Source organism: Zea mays, chromosome 10 (genome assembly GCF_902167145.1).
Source record: "Zea mays cultivar B73 chromosome 10, Zm-B73-REFERENCE-NAM-5.0, whole genome shotgun sequence".
NCBI lineage: Eukaryota > Viridiplantae > Streptophyta > Magnoliopsida > Poales > Poaceae > Zea > Zea mays.
Genome location: NC_050105.1, coordinates 151,721,622 through 151,740,041, shown reverse-complemented (window position 1 = coordinate 151,740,041; position 18,420 = coordinate 151,721,622). Strand labels below are relative to the sequence as shown.

Below are 18,420 nucleotides of genomic sequence, written 5' to 3'. Positions count from 1 at the left end.
AAGTGGAGGGAGGAGAATAGCAGGAACGTGCACTTACCTGCGATTGAGGCATAGGCCGGACCAATTCCTATGCCCAGCGGCAATGGCAGCCATGCCGCGAGCTCCCCCTGGTGAGCACCGATGAACAACACAGATCCCCCACCCGAACCCGAGCAATCAGCTCTCGAAGAAGATCCGCATGGTGGCGTTTCTATCTCTCTCTCTCCTCCGCCCTCATGCCAAGCTTGAGACCGCGGCGCCGGTGAATCGTCCGCGCGGCGGCACCCAATTTCCCTCCACGGTGGACCATGGCGCCCCATGTTTTGCTTGGGCGATGACAGGACCAGAGGGGTCCGAGTTAAATAGCCATGGGAGGCGCTAGATCTTAACCCAATCCCGACACACACGGGTTCGGATCGGCTCGAATCCAGGGAGTAGTTCCGCCATGCGCGGGATTGAAGGTGACGATTGGATCGCGATTGGGGAGTTGGGGAAGGTTTTGCGATGGCGGGCACCTTAAAGCAAGGAGGGGGTCCGCGACTTGCGCGCGACGGAGCAGGCCCCAACGGCCGAGCGGTAGCTTCGGGCGGCGAAGGTTCCGCATGGATTCCGCGGCTAGCTGCGACCGCGAGAATCGCACGATCCGTTGAAGAAGGACCCGACGAGGCGGTCCCACATGTCATTGAGCGCGCGTCAACGAGGCGAAGCCACACCGTGAGTGGGAGGCTGGGCAATGGGCCCCAGGTGCAGGCGCAAGTGCGCAGTGGATGGGCCGCGCAGAGGTGATTCCCTAGTGGGCCGAAATGGGTGTGTGCGGCCCACGATCAGGGTTTGTTCTTTTCTTTTATATTTCCTGCTTTATTTCTCCCTCTTTATTTGTAAATTTCAAATTTGAATTCAAATATTGTTGTGAGTTTCACCTTGGGTCTAAATGCATAATTTTCAAATACTAATATAAAATGAATAGGTTTATTTACATATTTATTTTCTTTATATAATATTTTCCTTCTCCTTTCTCAAACCCTAGAATTTCCTTTAGACCTTAAATTCCCATTTGGGCATTAATATATTTCTTTTCACATTATTCTATGTTGTCACAAAATGCACACAAAATAAAATACCAGCATGATGCATGTATTATTTGAGTGTCTTTTCTTAACTATTTATTTGTTTAATTGTGGTGCTCACACGAAATGAGAAACATAGATAACACATATAGATATAAGGTAATATAATTTCTCTTTCTAGACTTTTCTTTTAAAGTGGGTGTTACAGGCTGGATGGCCCACATCTCACCAACGAACACATTAATGGAGTGGGGGTGAAATGAACATGCCCTTAATAAGATACTGGTCATTTATTTATTTGGGTTTACCCTAAACCCTAACCCATGCATCTTTAGTGATTAACCGATTTCTCGAAAAATCTAAATTAAGTATATTAGGCAAAATAAGCATTTCAATAGAACACACGACATCAGAATGGGAATATGCAGCTATATCCATGGATCGGTTCCAACAAGGGCAACAACTATTTCGGATGAAATTGGGCTAAAGCCTTTGATCGAAAAGAAAACAGTCTGACAAAAACACACATGGATTCACATTTGGAATTGGGAAGCAGCACCTCTGATGGAGAGGAGCTGGTACCTTACGACGAAGCCATAGGCAGGCAGCAATCAATCACTCTCGCAAGGATGACTCCTGGCTGTCGTCGGACTGGAGCGGCGGTAGGAGCTGAGACTTGCGGCGAGTGTCACGGGGCGGGAGCGGGATGGCGAGGAAGTGCTTGGTCTTGGAGATGGGACAGGAGGGTTGGAGCTCGACGACGTCGCCGACCTTGAACTGGTTGTCGGGGTCGTGCGCTTGGTACTTCTTCTTGATGCGCTCCCGGCGCTTGTACTTGGGGTGTGGAGCCAGGTGCACCACCTCCACCCCGATCGTCTTGTCCGCCTTGGTCGTCACCACCCGCCTCGTCAGCTGCCTGACCGCCTCGATCCGCAGCGCCGGGCGAGCGCCATGGGAGATGAGCGGCGGCGGCGGCGGCGACACGGACACGAAGGGGGAACTCAGGAGCAGCATCCTTGCCCTCTCCTATCTCAGATGGGAATGTGGATAGAAAGATAGATAAACCGATAAGGTTAGTTTGTTCGTGTTGTGTTGGGGTTATATTGTAGCGCTCCGGTGCAGCGACGTTTCCTTTGTCCGGTTGGTCTCTCTCGCTCGCGTTTGGACCATCTGTTTTTTCCTGCTACTCTATATAATCCTATTATAGTCGTCCACACGTGCACCACGATTATGCCCCGCGCCTGTCCTCCCCTCGTGCTTTTGCTCATCATTCCCCCAAACCCGCCTCGCCCCCAAATCCTTGTGCACGACGCACTTTTGCCGACGCCTCGCCAACAAATCCTCGCGGTGAACCCCTAGCGCAATCCTAGGAAAATCTCCGTCGACGCCCCGCCATCATCGCCCCTGTGTTGTGCTCATGTCCCGCCATCCTCGCCATGCTCCCCGCCATCCCCTTCCATCGGTGCCCGAGGGGATCCACCCGGTTCTCCGTCGATCTGGGCGGCACGAGACCTCCCACGCCATCCTCGCCACGCTCCCCGCCATCCCCTTCCATCGGCACCCGATGGCCTCCGAGATGGTCGCCCTCGCCTGCCCCATCAAATACCGGGTAGATCCATGCCTACCCATCAATAATCCGGCCCAAACCTCGTAACCCCACACCCGCTGCCTTGCTGAGCCAGCAATGGCGACAAAGCACAAGGATCCTGACGCCTAGCATTCCAGCGCCCTCACCTGCTGCCTCGCTGATGAACGCGGAGATCTGCCCCCTCCCCAGAGCATGAGGAGATGTGCCCCCTCACGCTTAGCCAGGGTCGGTGTACCGCAACCACCTCATGTTTAGACGCTCGTGAGCAGTTTCTGTCTAAGGGGTAAGGCCTGATCAGCGTTTGTGATCTTGGGGATTTCTGGTTTTCTATTGACATTCGGTAGTGGTGTGCATGATGGAGTCCCTTGCATAGTTGTTTTTGTGTATCTATGTATCTAATTAAATAGTTGGTGTCTCTTGCATAGTTGTTTCTGTACATGTTTTACATGCAATCACCATGTTACCTTCTGTTTCTTTGTGTTTAATGCAACTGGTTACCAATATATAGCTTGTGGAATGATTCATCAGTTTCTTAAGGCCTTGTTTCGTAGGGGACATAAGAAAGAAGGATGATGTGTGGAGGGCTTTCCGTGGAGTGGATTGTGTTTTTCACCTTGCTTCTTATGGCATGTCAGGGAAGGAAATGTTGTAGACTAAGAGATCTGATGAGGTCAATATCAATGGGACCTCCAATGTACTGAACGCTTGCCATGAGCAAGGTGTCAGAAGGCTTGTGTATATTAGCACAAACAACATGGTATTTGGAGGAAAGCCGATTGTCAATGGGAATGATGTTGAAAGGGAAATGGGCTTAACCATTTCCTATAATTGATTTTGGTGTTTGATGTCCATCACAAACCATATGGACTAACTAGTTTGTCTAGTTGCTATTTTTCTCAGGTGCATCAAGTTCAACATTAACATGCAAAGAAAAAGAATTGAGGGAATTCTACAAAGTTTGGAGTAAACAAGATTTGGTGCAGCTAGTGGCGCACCAGACACTGTCCGGTGCGCAGGCCAACACACCTCACGAATTGACCGCTCTCGGGTTTTCTCAGAGCCATTCCACTATAATTCACCAGACTGTCTGGTGAGCCAACGGAGCAACGGTAAACTTCACCCAACGGTCGACTGCACTGACTGCAGCGCAGTCAACAGAGCAGAAGTCAAAAGTCAGTCTGCAAAGTCAGAACGCGCTGGACTGTCCGGTGCGCCACCGGACTGTCCGGTGCCGCAAGAGGACATAAAACTTCAACGACCAACAGCTCCAAACCCTAACGGTCGATTGACGTGGCACACACCAGAAAATTAACAGTGCAGTGTCCGGTGCACCACCGGACTGTCCGGTGTGCCCATTGACAACAACGGTTGGAATAGTGGTTGGGGCTATAAATACCCTCAACCACCACAATTCAAGCAATCCAAGCTTTTCAACCTTCTCATTCAATACTAGAGCAAAAGCATACACTAAGACACAATCAAAGCATCAAATCCTCTCCAAGCTCCAAAACCAAATCAAGTGCTTAGTGACTTGAGATATGGTGATTTGTGTTTCTTTTGTTGCTCTTGTTGCTTGGATTGCTTTCTTCTTCTCACTCTAATCTTTCTAAGTGTTTTGTAAAGCTAGCAAGAGACACCTACTTGTGTGGTGATCCTTGTGGGGTATTAGTGACTGAGAGCACCTAGAGGGGGCTGAATAGGTGATCATGTACAAACTTGAAACTTAATGCCACAAAACTTGATTAGGAGTTAGCACAATAAATCCAAGTGGCTAGAGAGGAGTTCTTGCAAAACACAATAACCATAAGAAGGTCAACACAGAGAGGCACAGTGGTTTATCCCGTGGTTCGGCCAAGTCCAACACTTGCCTACTCCACGTTGTGGCGTCCCAATGGACGAGGGTTGCACTCAACACCTCTCAAGCGGTCCAAAGACCCACTTGAATACCACGGTGTTTTGCTTTGTTTCACTATACCCCGTTTGCGAGGAATCTCCACAACTTGGAGCCTCTCGCCCTTACAATTTGATGTTCACAAAGAAGCACGGAAGTAAGGATGGGATGAGCAACGCACACAAGACACAAAATTAGAGCACAAACACGCACACAAGTCACAACTCGAGCTCACAACACAACCCGAAGAGTTCTCTACTCAAATGGAGCTCTAGTTGCTATCACAAAGAATCAAATGCGCGGAATTGGAGTCTTGGTGCTTAGGGATGCTTAGAGAATGCTTGGTGTACTCCTCCATGCGCCTAGGGGTCCCTTTTATAGCCCCAAGGCAGCTAGGAGCCGTTGAGAGCATTCCAGGAAGGCAATTCTTGCCTTCTATCGCCTGGCGCACCGGACAGTCCGGTGTACCACCGGACACTGTCCGGTGCGGATTTCTTTCCTGTTTTGGCGCAGCCGACCGTTGGCGTTTTGGAGCCGTTGGCGCACCGGACACTGTCCGGTGCACACCGGACAGTCCGGTGCCCCCTTCAGACCATTGGGCCGGCCACGCATCACGCGCAGATTGCGCGGCCGACCGTTGGCTCGGTCGACCGTTGGCTCACCGGACAGTCCGGTGCACCACCGGACAGTCCGGTGAATTATAGCCGTACGCCGCCGACGAATTCCCGAGAGCAGCCTTTTCACCAGAGCTAGCCTGGCACACCGGACACTGTCCGGTGCACGCAGACTGAACTGTCTTTGGCTGAACAAAGCCATCTCTTTTCCAAATTGATTTCTCCTGTTTCCAGTAATTAGACACAATACATTAGTCCTTAAAACAAAGTACTAAGTCTTAGAAACATACCTTTATGTTGATTTTCACTTGTCCATGATTTGGCATAGATTAACACATGACCACTTGTGTTGGCACTCAATCACCAAAATACTTAGAAATGGCCCAAGGGCACATTTCCCTTTCAATCTCCCCCTTTTTGGTGATTTATGCCAACACAACAAGAGCAATACAAAGATGTGCAACATCAATGCAAATAAGAACACAGATTTGTTTTGAATCAAATTTGGCATATTTGGATCATTCTTTGCCACCACTTGGTTTTGTTTTTGCAAATCAACCTCAATTTCCTATCTCTAAGTCAAACACACTTGATGAGCCATAAAGAGAGTTGCTCCAAGAGAAATTGATCAAAGATTTCAAAAACTCCCCCTTTTTCCCATAGTCAACCATTCTCCCCACAAGAGGCCAACTTTTAACACGAGAGACAATAAGAGAGTTTTGTCAAAACAAAAAGCTCTATTCTACTATTTTCTAGCTGATCCATTTATTGTTTTGGCCTTATTTTCTCCCCCTTTGGCATCAAGCACCAAAACGGGATCAACCTTGGCCCTTAAACCCCATTGCCTCACCAAAATCTTCAACTAAGAGTAAAAAGGCAATAAGAATATGAAGACGAACTTGGAATAAGTTACCCTCTCATCGGAGTGCAGTGGAAGTCTTTCATGGTCCAAGTCCACCTTTCCCTTTCAAACCTCCTTTGAGACTAAATTAAGAAAACTCAAGCACCTGGTTAGTCTCAAAGGGTCAAGTTGTAGCACATCTCCCCCTAAATATGTGCATCACTCACACATGGACTTTTGAGGTCCGGGGAGTGTTTGTACAACTTGAACACCATAAATAAACAACAATATGCATAAAGGAACATGATCAAAGGCATAAAACACATGTATGCTATAAATCAATCCAAGTTCTATGAATCTAAGACATTTAGCTCACTACGCAGCCTGCAAAAGGTCTTCTCATCTAGAGGCTTGGTAAAGATATCGGCTAGCTGGTTCTCGGTGCTAACATAAAACACTTCGATATCTCCCTTTTGCTGGTGGTCTCTCAAAAAGTGATGCCGGATGTCAATATGCTTTGTGCGGCTGTGTTCAACAGGATTATCCGCCATGCGGATAGCACTCTCATTATCACATAGGAGTGGGACTTTGCTTAAATTGTAGCCAAAGTCCATGAGGGTTTGCCTCATCCAAAGTAGTTGCGCGCAACACTGTCCTGCGGCAACATACTCGGCCTCAGCGGTGGATAGGGCAACGGAAGTTTGTTTCTTAGAACTCCACGACACCAGGGACCTTCCTAAGAATTGGCACGTCCCCGATGTACTCTTCCTATCGACCTTACATCCAGCATAGTCGGAGTCTGAATATCCAATCAAGTCAAAGGTAGACCCCTTTGGATATCAGATCCCGAAGCAAGGCGTAGCGACTAAATATCTCAGAATTCGCTTAACGGCCACTAAGTGGCACTCCCTTGGATCGGATTGAAATCTAGCACACATGCATACGCTTATCATTATATCCAGTCTACTAGCACATAAATAAAGTAAAGACCCTATCATAGATCGGTATGCTTTTTGATCAACGGACTTACCTCCTTTGTTGAGGTCGACATGTTCGTCGGTTCCCATTGGAGTCTTTGCGGGCTTGGCGTCCTTCATCCCAAACCGCTTTAGCAAGTCTTGCGTGTACTTCGTTTGGGAGATGAAGGTGCCATCCTTGAGTTGCTTCACTTTGAACCCAAGGAAGTAGTTCAACTCGCCCATCATCGACATCTCAAATTTTTGAGTCATCACCCTGCTAAACTCTTCACAAGACTTTTGGTTAGTAGAACCAAATATTATGTCATCAACATAAATTTGGCACACAAATAAATCGCCATCACATGTATTAGTGAATAGAGTTGGATCGGCTTTCCCAACCTTGAAAGCATTAGCAATTAAAAAGTCTTTAAAGACATTCATACCATGCTCTTGGGGCTTGCTTAAGTCCATAGAGCGCCTTAGAGAGCTTACACACGTGGTCGGGGTACCGTTCATCCTCAAAGCCAGGGGGTTGCTCTACGTACACCTCCTCCTTGATTGGCCCGTTGAGGAAAGCGCTCTTCACATCCATTTGGAACAACCTGAAAGAATGGTGAGCAGCATAGGCTAACAATATGCGAATTGACTCTAGCCTAGCCACAGGAGCAAAAGTCTCCTCAAAGTCCAAACCTGCGACTTGGGCATAACCTTTTGCCACAAGTCGTGCCTTGTTCCTTGTCACCACCCCGTGCTCGTCTTGTTTGTTGCGGAACACCCACTTGGTTCCCACAACGTTTTGCTTGGGACGAGGCACCAGTGTCCAAACTTCGTTTCTCTTGAAGTTGTTGAGCTCTTCTTGCATGGCCAACACCCAGTCCGGATCTAGCAAGGCTTCTTCTACCCTGAAAGGCTCAATAGAAGAGACAAAAGAGTAATACTCACAGAAATTAGCTAATCTAGAGCGAGTGGTTACTCCCTTGCTAATGTCACCCAAAATCTGGTCGACGGGATGGTTCCTTTGAACCATCGCTCGAACTTGAGTTGGAGGGGCCTGTGATGCTTCTTCCTCTTCAACTTGGACATCTTGTGCTCCCCCTTGATCACACGCCTCCTCTTGAGGTACCTGTTCATCATCTTGGGTTGGGGGGTGCACCGTCGTTGAGGAAGAAGGTTGATCTTGCTCCTTGAGTTCCTGCGGTCGCACGTCTCCAATCGCCATGGTACGAATCGTGTCCGTTGGAACATCATCCTCATCTATATCATCAAGCTCAACTTGCTCTCTTGGAGAGCCATTAGTCTCATCAAATACAACGTCGCTGGAGACTTCAACCAAACCCGATGATTTGTTGAAGACTCTATACGCCTTTGTATTTGAGTCATAACCTAACAAAAACCCTTCTACAGCTTTGGGAGCAAATTTTGAATTTCTACCTTTCTTCACCAGAATGTAGCATTTACTCCCAAAAACTCGAAAATACGAAATGTTGGGTTTGTTACTGTTAGAAGCTCGTATGATGTCTTCTTGAGGAGGCGATGGAGATAGACTCGGTTTATGGCGTGGCAAGCCGTGTTCACAGCTTCCGACCAAAACTGCTCGGACGTCTTGAATTCTCCAAGCATCGTCCTTGCCATGTCTATGAGCGTCATGTTCTTCCTCTCTACCACACCGTTTTGCTGTGGTGTGTAGGGAGCGGAGAACTCGTGCTTGATTCCTTCCTCCTCAAGGTACTCCTCCACTTGAAGGTTTTTGAACTCGGACCCGTTGTCGCTCCTTATCTTCTTCACCTTGAGCTCAAACTCATTTTGAGCTCTCCTTAGAAAGTGCTTGAGGGTCCCTTGGGTTTCAGATTTGTCCTGCAAAAAGAATACCCAAGTGAAGCGGGAAAAATCATCAACAATTACTAAACCATACTTACTTCCCCCAATGCTGAGGTAGGCGACGGGTCCGAAGAGGTCCATATGCAGCAGCTCCAGGGGTCTTGATGTAGTCATCACGTTCTTGATGTGATGAGCACTTCCCACTTGTTTACCTGCTTGACAAGCTGCACAAGGTCTATCTTTTTCGAAATGCACATTTGTTAGTCCTAACACATGTTCTCCCTTTAGAAGTTTGTGAAGGTTCTTCATCCCCACATGTGCTAGACGGCGATGCCACAGCCAGCCCATGCTAGTCTTAGCAATTAAGCATGCATCTAGACCGGCCTCCTCCTTTGCAAAATCAACTAAATAGAGTTTGCCGTCTAGTACACCCTTAAAAGCTAATGAACCGTCACTCCTTCTAAAGACAAACACATCTACATTTGTGAATAAGCAATTATATCCCATATTACATAATTGACTAACCGACAAAAGATTATAACCTAGCGACTCTACTAAAAATACATTGGAGATAGAGTGCTCATTTGAGATGGCAATCTTGCCTAAGCCTTTAACCTTGCCTTGATTCCCGTCACCAAATATGATTGAATCTTGGGAATCTTTATTCTTGACGTAGGAGGTGAACATCTTCTTCTCCCCCGTCATGTGGTTTGTGCATCCGCTGTCGATAATCCAGCTTGATCCCCCGGATGCATAAACCTGCAAGGCAAATTAGGCTTGGGTCTTAGGTACCCAACTCTTGTTGGGTCCTACAAGGTTAGTGACAATAGTCTTAGGAACCCAAATGCAAGTTTTGTCTCCCTTGCATTTTGTCCCTAATTTCCTAACAACCACTTTCTTATCCTTTCTACAAATAGCAAAGGAAGCATTGCAAGCATGGTAAATTGTAGAATGTTCATTACTTACTTTCCTAGGTACATGAACAACATTTCTTCTAGGCATATGATGAACAACATTTTTTCTTAGCAAAATTTCTATCATGCATAATAGAAGAACTTGAAGCAATCATGGCATGAGAATCAAAAGCATCATAACTTCTATGAACATTCCTAGAATATCTCCTGTCATGGTACATGAAAGCATGGTTCTTTTGAGCACTATTAGCCATAGGGGCCTTCCCTTTCTCCTTGGCGGAGATGGGAGCCTTATGACTTGTTAAGTTCTTGGCTTCCCTCTTAAAGCCAAGTCCATCCTTAATTGAGGGGTGTCTACCAATCGTGTAGGCATCCCTTGCAAGTTTTAGTTTATCAAATTCACTTTTGCTAGTCTTAAGTTGAGCATTAAGACTAGCCACTTCATTCTTTAATTTAGAAATGGAGACTAGGTGTTCACTACAAGCATCAACATTAAAATCTTTACACCTATTACAAACCACAACATGTTCTACACAAGAGGTTGATTTGTTAGCTATTTCTAGTTTAGCATTCAAGTCATCATTGATACTCTTTAAGCTAGAAATAGATTCATGGCATGTAGACAATTCACATGAAAACATTTCATTTCTTTTAACTTCTAAAGCAAGAGAATCTTGTGCACTTACAAATTTATCATGCTCTTCATATAAGAGATCTTCTTGCTTTTCTAAAAGTCTATTTTTCTCATTCAAAGCATCAATTAACTCATTGATCTTATCAATTTTAGTTCTATCTAGTCCTTTGAATAAACTAGCATAGTCTACTTCATCATCGCTAGATTCATCATCACTTAAAGAGACATATGTAATAGCATTTCGAGTACTTACCTTCTTCTCCTTTGCCATGAGGCAGGTGTAATGCTCGTTGGGGAAGAGAGACGATTTGTTGAAGGCGGTGGCGGTGAGTCCTTCGTCGTCAGAGTCGGACGAAGAGCAATCCGAATCCCACTCCTTTCCAAGGTGTGCCTCGCCTTTAGCCTTCTTGTAAACCTTCTTGTTCTCTCTTCTCCCATTCTTTCCTTGTTCCTGGTCACTATCATTATCGGGGCAGTTAGCAATAAAGTGACCAATCTTACCACACTTGAAGCTGGAGCGCTTTCCCTTCGTCTTGCTCCTTTTGGGATGCTCCTTGCGACCCTTTAGCGCCGTCTTGAAGCGCTTGATGATGAGTGTCATTTCTTCCTCATTGAGCCCCGCCGCCTCAACTTGTGCCACCTTGCTAGGCAGCGCCTCCCTGCTACTTGTTGCCTTGAGAGCGATGGCTTGAGGCTCATGAATTGGACCATTCAACGCCTCATCGACGTATCTTGCCTCCTTGATCATCATCCGCCCGCTTACGAACTTTCCAAGTATTTCTTCGGGCGACATCTTGGTGTACCTAGGATTTTCACGAATATTGTTTACAAGATGTGGATCAAGGACAGTGAAAGATCTTAGCATTAGGCGGACGACGTCGTGGTCCATCCATCGCGTGCTTCCATAGCTCCTTATTTTGTTGACGAGGGTCTTTAGCCTGTTGTATGTTTGGGTTGGCTCCTCCCCCCTGATCATTGCGAACCTTCCTAGTTCGCCTTCTACCAACTCCATCTTGGTGAGCATGGTGACGTCGTTCTCCTCATGTGAGATCTTGAGGGTGTCCCAAATCTGCTTGGCGTTGTCCAAGCCGCTCACCTTATGGTACTCATCCCTGCACAATGAGGCTAACAACACAGTGGTAGCTTGTGCATTTTTATGAATTTGTTCATTGATGAACATGGGACTATCCGTACTATCAAAGTGCATTCCATTTTCTACTATCTCCCATATACTTGGATGGAGAGAGAACAAGTGGCTACGCATTTTGTGACTCCAAAATCCGTAGTCCTCTCCATCAAAGTGAGGGGGTTTACCGAGGGGAATGGAAAGCAAATGAGCATTGGAATTTTGCGGAATACGAGAATAATCAAAAGAAAAGTTCGAGTTAACCGTCTTCTTTTTCTCGTAGTCGTTGTCGTCGTTGTCCTTTTGGGAAGAAGAGGACTCGTCGCTGTCGTAGTAGTAGACGATCTTCTTGATGCGCCTCTTCTTCTTCCCGTCCTTCTTCTTATGACTTGAGTCCGAGTCAGTGGGCTTGTCGTCTTTCGGCTCATTGATGAAGGACTCCTTCTCCTTGTCGTTGATCACTATTCCCTTTCCCTTAGGATCCATCCCTTCGGGCGATTAGTCCCTTCTTTGAAGAGAACGTCTCTGATACCAATTGAGAGCACCTAGAGGGGTGGGGGTGAATAGGTGATCCCGTACAAACTTGAAACTTAATGCCACAAAACTTGATTAAGAGTTAGCACAATAAATCCAAGTGGCTAGAGAGGAGTTCTTGCAAAACACAATAACCACAAGAAGGTCAACACAGAGAGGCACAGTGGTTTATCCCGTGGTTTGGCCAAGTCCAACACTTGCCTACTCCACGTTGTGGCGTCCCAATGGACGAGGGTTGCACTCAACCCCTCTCAAGCGGTCCAAAGACCCACTTGAATACCATGATGTTTTGCTTTGTTTCACTATATCCCGTTTGCGAGGAATCTCCACAACTTGGAGCCTCTCGCCCTTACAATTTGATGTTCACAAAGAAGCACGAAAGTAAGGATGGGATGAGCAACGCACACAAGACACAAAATCAGAGCACAAACACGCACACAAGTCACAACTCGAGCTCACAACACAACCCGAAGAGTTCTCTACTCAAATGGAGCTCTAGTTGCTATCACAAAGAATCAAATGCGCGGAATTGGAGTCTTGATGCTTAGGAATGCTTAGAGAATGCTTGGTGTACTCCTCCATGCGCCTAGGGGTCCCTTTTATAGCCCCAAGGCAACTAGGAGCCGTTGAAAGCATTCCAGGAAGGCAATTCTTGCCTTCTGTCGCCTGGCGCACCGGACAGTCCGGTGCACCACCGGACACTGTCCGGTGCACCACCGGACACTGTCCGGTGCGGATTTCTTTCCTGTTTTGGCGCAGCCGACCGTTGGCGTTTTGGAGCCGTTGGCGCACCGGACACTGTCCGGTGCCCCCTTCAGACCGTTGGGCCGGCCACGCGTCACGCGCGGATTGCGCGGCCGATCGTTGGCTCGGTCGACCGTTGGCTCACCGGACAGTCCGGTGCACCACCGGACAGTCCGGTGCACCACCGGACAGTCCGGTGAATTATAGTCGTACGCCGCCGACGAATTCCCGAGAGCAGCCTTTTCACCAGAGCCAGTCTGGCGCACCGGACACTGTTCGGTGCACCACCAGACACAGTCCGGTGCACCACCGGACAGTCCGGTGCTCCCAGACTGAACTGTCTTTGGCTGAACAAAGCCATCTCTTTTCCAAATTGATTTCTCATGTTTCCAGTACTTAGACACAATACATTAGACCTTAAAACAAAGTACTAAGTCTTAGAAACATACCTTTATGTTGATTTTCACTTGTCCATCATTTGACATAGATTAACACATGACCACTTGTGTTGGCACTCAATCACCAAAATACTTAGAAATGGCCCAAGGGCACATTTCCCTTTTAGTGACCCGTGTGATTAAGAAGAAGCACTCGACTGGTCTAAATGACCGATTGAGAGAGGGAAAGGGTTGGAATAGACCCAGTCTTTGTGTCCTCCTCAACAGGGAGTAGATTCTTTGGAACCAAACCTAGGGAAACAAATCACCGTGATCATTTGTGTTGATCTTCATCACTCGATTTGTTTCTCCCCTCCCCTCTCTCTCTAAAGTTCCCTTATTCATATTGTTTTGATTGTGCTCCCAAAGTTATCCGCATTGATTGAGCAACTCATAGCAAGAGGAATGATCTTCTGCACTCCGAATTTATTTCTAACCCTAACCCCGAGTGTAGTGCGTGTTCGAAGTTTATAATTTTCAGGTGCTTCATTAGAGTCTAACATCACAGAGTAATGTTGGTGTTAGGGACTTGTTCTCAAATGCTATGAGTTAAGAACAAGGCAACACAAAGTATTAAATGTTAATGTCCTTCGTCCCTCGAAGCATTATTTTCCTTAGGATATAACGATCTTCGGACGAAGGTCATGAAGGACATACCTTCATGATCACGGTATACATTAATGAAAGACAAAGCATACGAAACATGAAAGATGATATGAATAAGCATATAACACCATCCACATATCTTCATTATATAAACTTGGATAAATATAAAGACAATATTTTAATTACATTTGTACCTTCGGTTTGACAGAAGGCGAAAATTCGAGCATTGTGCACGAGCGAATACAACATAGCGTGAACAGTATAGGGGTACTGTTCATCTATTTATAGGCACAGGACGCAGCCTGTGAGAAATTACATTCGTGCCCTTTACAAATGATTACAATCATAATACAAGCTTTCATGGGCTGATTGGTCATTTCATCTTTAAGTCGGTGCATATGGAAATATACTCCGAAGCTCTCTGATTGATAGCTTCAGAGTTGTGTCCATCTTTCGAAGGTGTTTCTTCTTATGGGACCTTCGACGACGAAGCAGACCCCCAGCAGTAGCCCCTTCACGGTGCCAGATCGTTTTTCATGATGAGCTCGACCCGTGAAAAACTCTCTCAGGATTCGGAATGCCGAAGGTCTGAAAAACACCTTCCCTTAGCTCGTTGTCGAGAAACGATTTAAATATTCCGAGTGAAAGGCGGTCCCACCATACAACAGGTACGCGTGATCTGGTGATTCATCTTCTTGGGCACTACGGTCCACCGATCAGTGGGTGCGGGCGACTTGACGATTTACCTTCCCACCTGCAGCACTATATAAATAGACGGGTAGGTGTGAAGTTACCACAACATTTACTGCCATTGTCCTGTTGTGCTGCCGAAAAATTTGACCACAGTCGAAGCTCATTCACCGTATTCTCAATCGAAGCATCATTTTGCTTTAGCTTCGTCACAAGAGAGAGAGCTTCGGAAAAAACAAAAAACATTCAACTTTGCCAAAACACAAGAAATTCAACATCAAATGGCCAGGGTGTGCTCGACAGCTAGGATAACCCGTGATGAAGAGGAGACCGAAGCTACTGAGACTGCGCCAATCTCCAAAGTTATGAGGCGGTCGGGACTGGTTGTGACGGAGGGCGGTTCTGACGAAGGTGCACCTGCTACTTAAGCCGAGCAGGCAGATATTGAAGAGGGCGATATTGGTGAAGAAGAGATTGATTATAACACCGCTATGCCATCCAAGCCCAGCCATTTGGATTTTGGGAAATCGACTATGTCCGAAGCTGATATGCCCATGATGACGAAGCTAGGCTATTTCGGGGAAGCCGAAAAGAAGTTGATTCGCTTTGGCGGGGAGGAGACCACCCCGAAACCAGAAAATGATGAAGTGGTAGTTTTTAAAAGCTTTTTCAAAGCAGGGTTGAGGTTTCCCATGCACGGAATGATTGCAGATGTGCTGGAAAATTTTGAGATTTATCTTCATCAGCTGACTCCTAACGCTATCGTTAGGCTCAGCGTGTTTATCTGGGCTCTTCGAAGCCAAGGAGCCGAGCCGCTTGCCGAAGCCTTCTGCCGAGTACACAAACTTCACTATCAGACGAAGGCTAGGGAGGATGGACTGCACGAAAACTTCGGCTGTTATAATTTTGCGTACCGCAAGGACATGAAGACACCGGTGGTTAGCTACCGTACTAAGTGGCCGACCGGTTGGAAAACTGAATGGTTTTATGTTAAAATTGATGAGAAAAAGGAGAAGCTAGCTCAGAGCCCGCTGGAACTAACCTTCGGGTTGACTAGGCCTCAGTGCAACATGACGCCGGGGGCACCATGCCCAGATGCTGTGGACGAATTTAGAATTGTATCTGAACTTATTGGTACTAGAGATTTAGTTCAGGAATGCTTAGCCAACAGAGTATTCCCAACGCTAAGGGAATGGGATATGCCGAAGCTTAAAGGAGAGAAGAGGAAGAATGAACTCGTTCGGCTGCCCTATCATTTTAAGTTCAAGAAACACTTTAAAGAACCCTGCCAAGAATGGTTAGATACAATTGAAGTTATGTGCAATGAGATCTTGGGCAATTATACGAAAAAAGAGGATCAATTGATGACTGCAGCCTTCGATGCCCGTCCGAAGCGAAGATTGAATCGGGTAATGGATGCCCTGAATTTTGAATATCCTGACTTTGAGCGATTGAACAAGGACGCCAAAGGCAAAAAAAGAAAAAGAATTGTTAGTGTTGTGGGCAGACAAGCTGCTAGAATGGTTAAAGAAGATGAAGAAATTCTGAAGAAGAGAAAATTGAGCCCTGAGCCGAAGGCAGTTGCTCCGAAGAAAAGGAAAGCTGCGGCTCCGAAGTAGAAGGCGACTGATATAGAAGAAGAGACTCCTTCAACACCTTCTGCTGCTGACGTGGAAGAAATTCTAAAGGTAATGACTAAATCATTGCCTATCAAGCTAAGCCCACTGGGGCCACATCTGACGAAGCTTTTACAGAAGGAAAAGGAGCCCTCGACATCGAAGAAGTCTGCTGGGCCGAAAAACAGAGAATTACTCATGTGATTGAAGCCATTGAAGAAACACCACCGCCGGCCTCGGCGTCAAAAACACCAGCTGTCGAGAGCGCTACTGCTGCCGAAGCTGCACCCACCGAAGCTGGAACTGCCGAAGCTCAAACTGCCGAAGATACAAATCTGGAGAGCACATTTTCTGATATTGATAAAATGCTCCTGAATATGGCCGCAGAAGAAGCTGCTACGGTCGCTGAAGAGACCCTGGCCACAGTGCCTGGAAAAGAAAAGGAGAAAACCGAAGATACTTCGGAGGAAAATGACTTTGATTTCCAAAACATAATTGGTCAGGAGTTATCTGAAGCTGAGAAAGAAGAGTTGAGAGATTATGCCATATCCTGTGGTTACAAAACAGGAGCGCTGCTCTTCGGCGGCATTGACGATGAAAGCTTAGGTTGCCTCCGAGACCGAACTGGAGCGAAGGTTATCAGTACTCTGTCGAAGAGTATTGGTTTCCCGAAGCTTGAGGCCGATATCAGCCGCTACTGACGACAACATATCGTCGGTAGTTTGTTCTATTCTAATTTCAAGGTAAAAACTTTTCTTCGGCTTTTCATTATTTTAACAACGAAGGAGTTTTCTAATGAAGGTTGTTTTTGCACAGAGTATGCTATTAAGTAAAGCTTTGAAGATGCAACAGGACCTTGAAGACAAAAAAACATGAGGTTATAATTGAAGATTTAGATAGCAAAATAAAAGATCATGCAACAGCTCTTGAAAAGAAAGATTTTGAACTTCAAACAGTGGAGGGTTTACTGGAAGAAGCTAAAGCCAATACTGAAAAATTGAATAGTGAACTCCTCTCAAAGTCAGAAAGCTTCGAACAAGAAAAGCAGAAATTTGATGCGAAGTTTGAGGCTGAAGTCGAATAGAGTTTAAATTTGCAGAAATTACTGAAAGAGCTTCAAGATAAATGTCTAGACTTCGGCAACCGATGCGTGCAGCGGCTAAAGCAGGTTTTCAACTCGGTTGGAGCCAGCTCTAAGAAATTCAATCCTTCGGTTGAAGACCTGCCAAGGACCTTCGAACACATTGAGGGCGAAGTTGATGCTCTTGATGAAGTTATAGCTGGACACGGCGATTTCTGTGCCCTGCTAGCTTCTCGGGGCACAGTTGTTGCCTTCATGAAATCTGGTTGCACGCATGGGAAAATTGTTAATAGACCAAACTTCAGCTTATCACCGGTAGGTTTAACTGATATCCCCAGCCTGGCTCGAAGCATAGGAAATAGATTCATAACGCAAATCTGGACGAAGGGCGGGCGAAACATGGCTTGCGACGAAGCTCGAAGCCACCTTAAGCCGGTAAGAAATTTGTGCCTGTTGCTTTACCTTCTCCTTGAAATTTGCACTTTTCTCATACCGCTTTGATATGTACAGGATGACGAAGCTGAGGAACAGTGAGCCGAAGCTTGACAGGTGATCCGAAGCTTAATGATGATGAAGCTGAAGACCTTGCTGCGAAAAATACTCTAGAAAAAATCTTGTATTATCCTTGTAAAAAATATTGTAATTTAAGAATCAGATACTTATTCTATAAAAATTTTCCATACCTTGTAATATATTTCTACCTTTTTGTCCATGTATGAACTGCTTTGATGTGGACGAAACTTGCATTTTTTGAGCCGAAGGCGAAAAACACCTTCGCTTATTTTCGTACACAACGAAGCATGAAACTGCTTCTTTTCTTTTTGCCGAAGCCTTATCCTTATAGCCGAAGCATCTGCCTGTGTCTGTATGATATGATGATGATACTATGTATGTCTAAATGAATGTTTATGAATGCAATGTATGATGTAATGTGACGTGCAAATGAATGTCCAAACACACACATACGAAGCCACAATCATAACCTTCATTCCCTTGGGAATGACTGAAGTCTCTTTGCCGCTTATTTTTCGGCTTCACCGCTTATTTTTCGGTGTAAGTTCTGCATCCCTTAGGAACGTCTTTTGAACTTCTTCGCCTTCTATTTTGGCGGTATTCGCGTTGACTTTTCGCGCTTCGCCTTATATTTCGGCGGTATTTGGCTCTGCATTCCCTTAGGAACGACTTTTGAGCAGAAAACTTACGATGTGCTCCCTTAGGAACGGCTTTTTTGTAGCTTTGTCGTGCTCTGCATCCCCTTAGGGACGACTTTCAAGCTTCTTC

General features: G+C 46.2%; 1 protein-coding gene across 1 annotated transcript; it reads right to left on the bottom strand.

The window, feature by feature from the left end:
- Positions 1-1,089: 1,089 nt before the first annotated feature.
- Positions 1,090-3,667, bottom strand: LOC103642224 (30S ribosomal protein S17, chloroplastic-like). The gene has a single exon (XM_020545975.1). It carries the CDS (start codon positions 2,058-2,060, stop codon positions 1,662-1,664), a length of 399 nt encoding a protein of 132 aa, XP_020401564.1. The 5' UTR covers positions 2,061-3,667; the 3' UTR covers positions 1,090-1,661.
- Positions 3,668-18,420: the final 14,753 nt, after the last annotated feature.